The sequence below is a fragment of the Mytilus trossulus genome, chromosome 4, assembly GCF_036588685.1.
Source record: "Mytilus trossulus isolate FHL-02 chromosome 4, PNRI_Mtr1.1.1.hap1, whole genome shotgun sequence".
NCBI classification, from domain to species: Eukaryota; Metazoa; Mollusca; class Bivalvia; order Mytilida; family Mytilidae; genus Mytilus; species Mytilus trossulus.
The window spans coordinates 77,019,045-77,031,546 of NC_086376.1; the positions used below are offsets into that span (position 1 = coordinate 77,019,045).

At 30.3% G+C, this 12,502-nt stretch overlaps 1 protein-coding gene across 1 annotated transcript; it reads right to left on the minus strand.

Annotated features, from left to right (window-relative positions):
- Positions 1-818: 818 nt before the first annotated feature.
- On the minus strand, positions 819-12,433 carry LOC134716008 (cytochrome c oxidase assembly protein COX15 homolog). Its single transcript, XM_063578666.1, has 10 exons — positions 12,266-12,433; positions 8,137-8,223; positions 6,836-6,999; positions 6,223-6,345; positions 5,614-5,806; positions 4,831-4,998; positions 4,067-4,148; positions 3,458-3,612; positions 2,761-2,874; positions 819-1,975 (listed from the first exon to the last, which is right to left on the minus strand). Exons 1-10 carry the CDS (start codon positions 12,326-12,328, stop codon positions 1,844-1,846), a joined length of 1,281 nt encoding a protein of 426 aa, XP_063434736.1. The 5' UTR covers positions 12,329-12,433; the 3' UTR covers positions 819-1,843.
- Positions 12,434-12,502: the final 69 nt, after the last annotated feature.

A 12,502-nucleotide genomic window follows, 5' to 3' on the forward strand; every position in this document is an offset into this window, starting at 1 on the left:
CTGACACTGATTATTGTGGTCTAAGAACTTGAAAAAATTGAAATTTGACATTTATCTATTGTTATTATAGTCTAATATCTCAAACATTACAAGATTAAATCATGTTCTGGCCCCTAATTTCTAAATATTTGAACCTTAAAAGCCAATATCAATTTGAGATATGGATGGGTGATTGATTGATTGATTGTTTAACACCACTTTCAACACTATTGTGCTATTTCATGGCAGTTAGTTTTCATTGGTGGGGAAGCAAGGATGCCCTGAGGAACCACAGCCAACGTTAGGAAAAGTGACAATCATAGTCAATTAAGATTGAAGTCGAGTGCACCTGCCATGTAAGGTATTCAAACTCACAACCTAAGAGTAAACAGGCTAGTGACACAGTAGTTCGTCTACATAGACCACTCATTCATTGAGGTCTCTTGAAGTATGTAACTGTGTGGTACAATTTCATTGAGATCCATACATTTATTCAAAATTTTTTGTCCGAAAACAAGAAAAATGCTTTTTCTTCCAAATCTGTCCCAAACTTCATTTTGTAGTACGAAACCTAGTTGTACAATTTCATAGAGATCCAAACTTATGCTCAAGTTATTGTCATGAAACCAAATGTCTTTGAAGGGACGACATCACCATCAACCAAAAACATTTTGCATTTGTATAAAAAGAAGTTATAATTTCAATCCTGAAATTTCCTTATATATCTGAAACATCATTAAACGTGATAAAAGTCCTTTGGGAATCAGCACTTATTTATGAGGCAGATATTGACAACACTCCCCCAACTGAATTACAGGCTAACATAAAACAAAAAATCATATAATCCAACTTGTTTATTTCAAAATAAGTCACTTTCATAAAAAGTTCACTGAACTTTGTTTTTTACCAACTTCCTTTAAACAATGTACATGTAATACAACAAAAGGTAATGTGCTCTTACTAGTATGAAAGTTCTATTTGTGGATTTCAGTTTTTAATATTTTGTTAAAAAAAATGATTGAATTTATAATTCTAGATTTTGCACATAACAAATAATCTGACATGATTTTAGAACTTTTAAACAACTGTTAACTCCATGAAAATAAGTTTCCCTTACTTAAAGTACTAACATAGTTGAATAGTAGATAGTGAAAACATTGCATTTGCTACACATAAACATAGCATTGAAAACATTTTTAAATAACAAACTACTAATAAAGCAAGTTTTCAAAAAAACAATTTGATATAAAAAGAAAAGTACATTTAGTAAGCATGGAACATAAGTTATGAAAAGATATCACAGATGCTAATACATTGGTAATTCATATAACAACTACAAACTTTAATAGGATATAATTCAGACATCAAAGTTGTTAACATTAGAACAAAAAAGCATTTGTAAGCGAAGAAAATTATTGTTGAGCTTGAATGTAAAAGCATAAATCCTCTTTTATTATGGTGACCTAAAGCTTGTTGATCTATATTTTGATTAACAGATTTAGGTCAAGCATGGTCAGTTTGGTCCAAATAGGTGTTGTAAGCTTTATAGAAAATTAAAACAAACATGTGCAAAACAAAAACATATATAAAGTATCAATAAATGTAACAATGAAAACTAATCATAAAAATATTGCAGGCTGTACTATCAAGGATAACTTATACACATTAATAGTAACATGTTTCCTCAAAGAAATGTTTTTTATCAGTCTCTACAACAATCTTTCTGCGGAAATTAGAAAAGCAACGCCTACATTTATGTTTCTTTTTAAAATTTCAATCAAACATAGAATGTTCCCTTGGAGAGATTCCCAGCTGTTTTTTTATTCTTCTCAATTCTTGAGATCTAAGTTCTTGGTGTTCTTATTTACTTTGGTATCCTCCTTAATTCGTGTGTCAACCACACAGCGATACTCAGTAGAACCAGAGATCCAGATTGATGAGTAGCAGCCACTGGTGTTGGTACATATGTTAATAATGTTGTAATTCCCAAAGATGCCTACAAAATAATTGAAGCATGGTAATATTGCCTAATACTTAAATGTATTTAATATTTTGAGTTGTGAGAAGTCAAATGCACTAATATTGACAAGTCTAATGTGTGTTGAAGGCAGCTAAAGACAAGATACAGTGGTCAATGGCATAGCCAGGCATAAATTATAATAAATGCTCCCTTTTTCACAATTTTGAGAAAAGTAGTATTTTGCATCAGTTATGGTGAGAAATATGGATGTCTCACAGTTTCAGCATATTTCAGTAAAATAAATATATCTTTCTGATCAGTTTGCTTAGAATTTACATCCTCCCATCAAAATAATCCCCTCATTGTTAAAAGTCCACTAAAAATCCTCAAACCAGGTGTTGGCATTAGTTTTTATAAATAGTCAATGAATTTGTAGAAATCATAATGAAATATTTGAGTATCACATTGTCAATTAGAGTTGTTGTCAGCATTCTTAATGTGTATAAAACACCTGTCTTATTTTCATTGAAAGATGTACATTCTTATTTCAACCATATGTTTAAACAACCTGCTCATTAATAGAGGCATTTCTAAGCTCTGTGCGTATAACAATCATGCCATTATAGTGTTAATCCTAATCGCCTATATGGAGAGCTACAGATAAAAATACAATAATTTATTCTTCAAGATATGTGTTTTATTAATGACATGAATATTATAATTTTGTCAATGAAAATGTAAAACTTCTCATAAATCAACAAAATACATCCACAAAGGAACAATATTTTTTTACTATTTATCAATTAACACAATTACAATACCTGTATAATACTCATAGCAAGTAATGCATTGACTGCCATTCTTGCTCTGGGTGGAAGGGGAGCTTTACGACACATCCACCAAAATCCTACTATCAACAGCACTGTACTCTCTGCCTATATACAAAACATATTACAAATATAACAACAACTAATAAACTTATATTTTTAAATTCATTATTGCTCTTGACAATTAAATTTGAACTTTGACAAGATTTCAAGAGAACGAGAAGTTTTAGAGGTTAATTAAAACAATGTTTACCTCATTAACTAAATTCAAAGGTCTGTCCATATTTTTTTTTGTGACACAGGAAAACCAATAATTTAAAAAAAGATCTCCTTGAAATTATTAAAGCATAGAGCAAAATGAAAATGGTCAGGTTTTCCTATGCCTGTATCAACCTGCTCAGAAATTTAACGAAGTTGTGCAAAGGCTACTATTCATGCAGGTCCCAAATACTTAATAAAATTGAGAATGGAAATGGGTAATGTGCCAAAGAGACAACAACCTGACCATAGAGCAGACAACAGCAGAAGGTCACCAAAAGGGTCTTTAAATCTGTATTATGATAACTGATGAGATGATTTTCAAAAGTGATATTTTTCTAAACAATTAAATCCTGTGGTATAAATTCTGCAAACATACTAAATTATTGCTGCATATATCTATGACTCAAATTTATTTAATAAGTATTCATACCAAATGTCTGTGGTTGAATTGTACAAAGGTAGGATTCTCAAAAATATTTTTCCATTTTGGGTCAATTGTCCACATATCTGTTGGAATCCATCTGTCGGCCATTTTAGGCCATGAATTGTATGTTAAACCAGCATCCAACCCAGCTACAAAAGCTCCTGTGAAAAGATATGTGTAAATGTGTACATAATTATTGATGTAGTTATCAATATATTGCCGAAATAGATATTGTCCTTTAGTATCTAATTTTCATTGGTATACCTCAATATGTGATATTCTTAGTTTATGTCCCTATCATATGTAATTTGAAAAAAAATAAAGAAACCAAATCCAACAATTGTGTTGAAAATTGATTGCTGTACATTAGCAAAAGCAACCACACATTTTAAATCCTCTTTTGATCATATTTCTTCAGAATTAATCAATAAATAAATAGTTTATTTTGTATCTAAAGTCAAATTTGTTTTCTATATCCAATTAGGACTACAAGTTATACTGTACTGATCAGAGTATACAGCTAAACTCACATAGAAATTGATGTTTGATTTCAGAACTTATCCTGAAGAAGAAAAATACATGCTTTCCATACATATTAAAGGACTAATATTGTACCTGAAATAGCTGTTATAAATATCAAAGCTTTCATTCCATGAGCCATTCCTTTGATTCTTCTCATCTCTTTAGTAAACTCAATCTAAAATAAAAGTTTAATTCTCATTCAAAGTTAATATAAAATCTTTAATAGTTTACCCAAAAATTAATCAGTGTTTACATAAAACTACCTTATGTATTTCACAGATGTTACATTTCTGCTACACTAAAGTGGTTATTAGATTTGTTCAACCTGTTTTAAGTTACTCCCTCCGCCTTTTTAATATTAAGCGTTAGTATTAAATGTTCAATCTTTTTATCTTATAGTACCTGTAATTAAAGTGTCATGTCTGCTTTGCAGTAATCTTACATGTGTTCAAAGTCAAAACTGCTTAATACATTTTTTTTCAATTTCAAGTGTCAATATACAAATGCCTTATTTTACTGTCAATTTCAATGTGTTATATCAGTCAAGAGTTTAATGTTAATGCCATAGTAAACATTTGTTATATATACCAAAGATCAAATTTCCAAAAGTTAAATATTCTATGCCTTTTTAATAAGGTTCAAACCTTTCATGTTATGTGTCATATAAAGATGTTCTCTTTCTGCAAAGCCCTTAGTAACATTTTATCCCACATGTTCTATGCTTAATGCCCTCACTTCAATTATATAGTCTAGTTACAAAATAATGTACTGCCTTTTTAATGGTCAACATGAAGTAGTTTCTTCCATATCATATATATCAAATATAAAATTATAACAATGATTTACATTCAACTTACTTTATTATAAGGAAGAAGATGAGTAAAGCCAGACCACAGAAATAATGTATATAAAATAAACGCAGAACCAAGGTGAGATGCTAATCTATATTGGCTAACTCTTGGAATATCTGTTTCTTTCTGTTTTTCTTCTAAACCACTTTTTACCATATACCATCCAAGAAATCCCTAGATTATATAAATCATTATACCAAACATTTCTCAGTATACAACAAGTATAACAGGTATAACAAGCAATCTGAGGGTATTGCATGTGCAGCATATAGAAACTTAAACGCAATCTGTAACTTTTTCTGATATTATAAGTTAAATGGTTTGCTACTGACCCCAAATCGATCTATAAACGGTCAGTAAAATCAATAGGGGCCGAGGCTTAAGTTGCGATAAGACCGTATAGCAAGAATCTTATTCAGGATTCCATAAATAAGCGCTGAAAACATTTGATATTACAAATTAAATGTGATTAATCTGCAATCGTATAAAAATATTTGTACAAAAAAAAACTATTTTGATCTAAAAATTCAAACTCTAATTCAAATATGTAGAAAATAATTTTTCAGAAGTCAATTTGTGCTTTACTATAAACTATGTTATATGGATATGTGCAAGTGTCTTCACATTAGACAGTAAGTCATTTCATGAAATAAAAGCTGTGAAACCTATAATACAAGTTTGTTTATGTTATGACTTCTGGTGTTTAAATAAACATTAGCTTTCAAGTCCTCCTAAAATGAAAGAAATCGTGTACATTTTTTTTGAATCCATGGTACAAAAACCACATACCTGAAATCCCAGCAGTGCTGTTAATGCTAACATACGTGGCTTCATTCCTTTGGAAATCCATCCCTTCTTTAGAAAATATGCACCAGGTAAAAGAAATGCCAATCCTATTAGTCTACCCCACATTCGATGGCCATATTCCATGTAAAAAATAAACTTAAAATCTGATAAGCTCATTTCATGCTGTGCATTTACACTGTAAAAGAGAAAAAAGGTTTATTAAGAAATGCACTTACCCTTAAGATTTTTCTTTAAAAAAAGGCAGTTCCTTGATACATGTTTTTTATAGCAATTAAATTTTATGTTTGCTTCCAATTTTTTCCTGTTATCAAATCAAGAACATTTTTCTTAAATGATCATCCAATGCCATAGTTTTTGTATGTATTGGTTTACTAACAAAAAATCTTTTAGCATTGCAGTATGAATGTTGTAATCAAAGAGTGTTATTAATTTATCAATATTTACCCTGAACATAAACTTGATAGAGATCATGGTAATGATTAGCTAACCTTACTAACAGTTTCAAACCCTTCCTATAAATACATTTCGTGTAATATTATATATATATAATTATGAGACAATGTGTGGTTGCTCAATATATCAGAATCTTACTATTTATATTCTGGAAACTGTTTATATTTTTCAAATTCTTCCTCCCATTCTTGAAGATTTTGTGGTGGTTTCATGTCCTTTAACAGGCGCCAATCAACCATTGATAACCCAGATTCTGTTAATCTACAAGTAATAATGAAAAGTATCAAGTACTGATAATTCAGAAATTATTGTAAAATTGAGAATGGAAATGGGAATGTGTCAAGGAGACAACAACGTTAACCCGACCATAGAGCAGACAACAGCTGAAGGTCACCAATTGGTCTTGAATGCAGCGAGAAACTCCAGCACACAGAGGTGTCCTTCAGCTGGACACAAATATGTATACCAGTTCAGTGACAATCATGAAAATGGACGTCATACTAAACTCTGAATTATACACAAGAAACTAAAATCAAAATATGATACAAGACTAACAAAGGCCAAAGGATCCTGACTTGGGACAAAGCAAATATGCGGTTTATTTTTTATCATATCATTCATGGAGAGCTTGTTCTGATGTTTCACAAATTCAGAGAAAAATAATAGTACATGGATAAAAATGACTATCATTAAAATTAAAATAAAGATGCATCAGCAATTTTATTTTAAATGAAGTATTAAAGGAACAAACCTTGTCACACCACCCAATATAACAGCACCAAAACACATGCCGGCACAGCCTACCAACCATCCTCCAACTATCTTCTGAGCACGTAATGGAATTTCTGGATTTGTTTTGGATATAGTAGTAGTCTGTCTTAATGGTTGTATAAGTCTTGATATCGGTAGATTTAACTGTTGAATAAAAATTATTAACTTTTCAACATGACATATGATTACACATCTGAGTTCATGCCGGGTTTTATAATTAGTTCAATTGTGTAAAATAAAAAAGTTATTTAAGTTTATTGTGAATGTAGTCTCAAGTGATTCCAACATCAAAAAATAAATCCATGTAAGAAAATTAAAAATATTATAATTTGACTTCTGTTGGGATCATTATTTCAAAAATCATAACAGCCATCTTTTATGTAGTTACAATCTACTACAGAATTAAAAAAGAAAAAAAGTCGGATAAAAAAATGCTCCATGTAAAAATAAGTGAAATCATTATATTGAGCTCATCTTAAATGTCTTAGCATTTTTGCTATTGTCCCGAAAATAACCATCCTAAGGTACACTAACTGTCTTCTGTCATACTGGGTTGCAAAAAGCAAAACACAATTGATTCTATCCTTTCAAACTCAGCAATTTAAGGGAGATAACTCAGAAAATCTACTTTTAGATGAATTGGAATTAAAAAAAAACATAATTTGTTTGTAACAAGAAAACAATTTCTGTGACCTTTTTTTGTTAATTTATCTGATAAAAGCAAATAATAATAGCTATGTTCTCATAATTTATTTAGATTTCTTCTATTCACACCAAAATAGATTTTTCCATCTATCATTTGTTCAAATTCTGATGATTTTGCAGCACCCTTTTAAGTTATATCTTTTAAATAAAAATGTTATACAATACATTTCGCCAAAGTATTAAAAATTCTATTGTCATTTATTTTGACCCCTCGCAACCTTCAGCAGTATTTAGTAATAATGAGCATATATTTCAATTTCTGTCTAATTGATCAACTGGAAACCAACCAAAAACCATTGTTGTTTTAGGGCAAACTAAAGCACCATACAACTCAGCTTCAGTTCATCATTGCTCATGAACCTATTTTTTCAGAATCACATAAAAACAAATATGTAGAGATAAACAATTGAATGTGAGACTAGGTCAGAATAGCTACGAAGGTTACAGGGAGATCATACATTTTTTTCACTGGCATGTTCACTTGTACATCTCTTTATAAATTGTACATTGAACATACATACTCTCTGCTCTCAGCATATCTAACAAAATAAATTAACTGCCTGAATAATTACATACTTTATATGTAAACTTTTTCCCTTTGTTCAGTATCTGATATGGATTCCTGCATGTTCTTAACTGCCTGGTACAAAGTTGTAGTATTGTCTGAAAAAAATAAAGGAAATAAAATTTATTCAGTAAAATCATTACATGCTAGGCTTTATTTTGAAAAGAAAAAAATAACACTTAAAGTTTTGGGCTACCAATCTAAGTTAATGATATACAATGAAGTAAAAAAAAATAGAGATTTTCAGAATGAAAATGGGTAATATATCAACGAGACAACAACCTGACCAAAAAGTAATAAAAACGACCCAAGGCCACCAATGGGTCTTCAACGCAGCAAGAAAATCTTGCACCCGGAGGCAGACTTTAGCTGGCCTCTTTTAAACAAAAATGTGTACTCATTCAGTGAAAATGGATGTCATACTCAACTCTTCAACATATAAATAAACTAAATTAAAATAAAACGCTTCAGTGAGCACAGCTGGATACAACCAAAGATGTCCCCTGAACAATTGGGGAAAAATGGACACAATATTCACATTTGATACAGGTCAGAATTTGTATTTTAATTTAATATTTGACACATACATGTACATGACATAACAGGTTTCTGACACAGAATAATAGTGGTCAAACTCAAAGAACTTAAAATTGGTTATATGATTTGAATTTGTATTAAACTTTTTGCTTTTGTGCAAAACACTATGCTGTTGGGAATGAACCCCCCCCCCTTTTTTTTTTTAACGAATATAAAAAATATTTGAAGATATTTTCTTTTTTATTTCTGAAATCTGAAATGAGAAAAATATGACAACGACAATTACCACCTGATACCAATAAATGTTTTTGCCGTAGTCTAAAACCACAAAAGACTATAGAACAATGGCCAGAGACTCCAAACTTGGGACAGACACAAAAATAAGGTATTTTAATAAGGAGACGAAGTCACTATATAACATGTATTACAGTAGAAAAATCAATAAAATAAAAAAATAAATAATACAATTTCCAATGTACTACATCATGTACATGTACAGTACTAATGAACTCAAAATCTTTTAAATTTTTTTTCTAACTTTTTTTTTTCCTGCATTTGTGCAAAAATCTCTTTCTTTCTTTTTTAATGTCTCGTTTGCCATTAGACTATGATTAACAGAAGAACAAAAACCATAATTGTTACGGGATTTCGGGTTTTTAAAAAAAAAAAAAAATATGTATAAAGAATTAAAAAATGTAATTGATATGGACTTCATCCCCTTTCACAGGTAGCATCTGCCTCATATTATGGCTTATCGATTAATCGTGATAACATGTAACTGATTGGCATATCGGATTCCAGTTCAGGTAGCATAAGAGTCCCAGTTCATTTCAAACTGTAGTAGAAATAGAAGTGAACCATAAATATTAATTGTGATGTGAACAAAGATTTGTATAATATACATATCCTTGAAAAAAGGCTTGTTGTGACCATGGTGAATGGTTTAACCCTCTTGCTACAAGAGGGACACATGTGTCCACACCAACTGTGATAGAGGGACACATATATGTCCATGTTTTAATTTATGCTAGCTTCTCATCATTGTTGTATCCAGCTATGTTGGTAAGTTGTTCACCTATGGACATTTTTTTCTGAAGACTTAGCTATGATTTTTTATTACCATGTATTGTCAAGCTTGGTTACTCATAATTGTTTCTCAGTCACTCAATGTACAATGCTATTCTATACTGAACCTGCTGACCTTGTTTGTTTACATTCAAATTCCAATGGCATCAAAATTATGTGATGTATTGAATCATTTTACCAAATCAAACTGCTCTATTATCAATTAGGTGATTTTTTCAGTCTAAGGCATTTATATTATTTGTTTGCGTGATATTGCTTTAAAATAATTTGCAATAATTTTTGGTTTTATTTAACAGGAAACCTCATCTTTAGCCATGACATTCAACATCAATGGGATTTTGTATGAATATTTACCTACATTTATGATGGTCAGAATATAAATCTTTTTATAATGAATCCCTTTTTTTTCTATGAAAAATAAACGTAAATTGTTTTTTATTAAACTAATCTATATTCCCTTATAAAATTACAGCATGCACATTGTTTTTTCATATTGTTTTCCTTTCATTTTGAATGGGCCTATTTTCACACGTAAGTTGCTTGCCATTTTGAAATTCATAAAACATATGATTTGCTTCACCTGTTTTGTCTGCCACATCAGGGATGATTCCACTATATAGTTTAGGGCCGCTTTGGCGGCCCTAAAATCAACCAGCGGCCCCCAAAAAGATATGAATATGTGAATATAAATTCCCAATTCATGAAAATAAAATAAAAATCGGTATTTCCGGAAAAATTCAGGACTTAATTCGTTATAGGTTGAAAAATATAGGCAAAGTATAGATGTTTATGAAGTGTCCTATATTTTGACTTTAGTGGACGATTTGATTATGTCGACATATGGTAAACAATTTTAGCAGTCGGATTCAATTGATTAAAATGTTATGGGATTATTTGATCTCCTAAAAGCAGATCGCCCAGCAGGTTGATCAAAAACATGTTTGCCAAAATTGGTGTGAAAGCAGACCTCGGCTAAGAGCAAATTCAAATTTTGATATAATATTGATGAATCCATTTTAATTAGCGCCGATCTCATAAAGCTGATCGCCCAGAAGAGCTGCATGGTTATATAATTTTGATGAAAATAAATTATTATATATTTTGCTCTATTTCATCAAAAGACAAAAGTTTGAGCGTTTTTGAAAACAATGTTGATGATTAGACCATTCATGAAATACGATATGTCATCGTTTATTATGGAACTGTTTAAAAAGTTATGAAAATGATGCTTTCTTCTTCTTTAGGATACCATCAACTTTTGAAAATTACTTTTCGGTGCATGCATAAATCGTTTTAAGTCAATTTCAAATATTCTTTTTTTTATTTATGAAAAGACCCCTTTTTAGCCCCAAAATATAGCAGTTTTACAAAATTGAGAGATTGTTATCTTTTAGCTATTTATTTAAAAGTAGATATATAAATATAGGCAGTTTTTGACAATACAATGCATATATATATCAGCTACTAGCATTATAAAAGTCATGCTAAATAACTGAAATCTTCACAATTTTGGCATTTTAGGTAAATTTTAGACAATTGTGTTCATTCATAATATTGAAATGTAAGTTGTATTGGATGATAATACATAACATATATAAAGGTTGAGGATGAACACGGATGCGGCAACTTTCATTTTTGAAATACCAAATGGTTGATTTTTTTCATTGGTTTAAATGGCAAGCCATTTTGCTATTTAATTTAATAATCTATATGATATATTATATAAATAATTAGATATCTCATAATAAGTAGCACATCCATAATTATTCAAAATGTTGCAACTTCTGAAATCAGTGTAGAGGTTAAACTTAATATTCATTTTCCATTTTTACAGAAAAATGATATGATTTTGTCTTAGATTTATGCATAAAAAAATCCCAATTTGATTTTCAAGGGACCCATTTGAAAACACCTGGAATCATCCCTGCACATGATGACACTGAATGGAATGTACACAAATCAATGGACATGATGGAGACCAGAAGTGGGATTTTGTGAAGTTCTGAAATGTTTTTAGGCATTCCAAAGTCAGGTTTAAAATGGCCATTAGGAAATTGTCATTTTTTAGCTATAAATTAGAATAACAAGCTTAAGAAAAACATATCTTAAGAAATGTTTATTTTTTATTCAGAAGTGTAAAAAATGTATTCTGCACTAATTGTGTATGCTGGTAGTAGTGAAGTGACTCAATGCAAAGTTTTACCGTGGGATAAGTTCAAACACAAATACTGAACCAACCAACCAGATGACCAATTTAACTATAAGGTAGGATACCTCTTTTAAAATAAAAGACTGAAAATTAAAACATGTAATTTAGCAGTAAATGTGTTTCTACAATGGCTCTCAAGTGTAAAGGTCATTACGGCATGACGTTATATATCAAAAGATGTTATTATTTTGGAATGTCACATCTCAAACGAAGAGCGGTCATATTTTCTGGCATATGAAATGCAACCCTGAAAAACAACTTCTGCCAGAGGGTTAAATTTATTTCCATGTACAGACTTTAACACTTACCGAATGACTTTTACCATGAACAAAACCTTTTATCAAGTTTTTTTGAAGGCAACTGTTAAACATTTTCGCTTAGCTTACAGAAAGTTTATATAACTGTATATTTTGTCTTATGCAAGTTGAGGATTTATTTTTAATCAATGTCAATCTTGCGCTTAATATCTTTTGTCCTTACTATCAAACACTCAATAGATTAAGACCTAATAATTTATCTAATTCCCAATTAGGAATCAGATATCA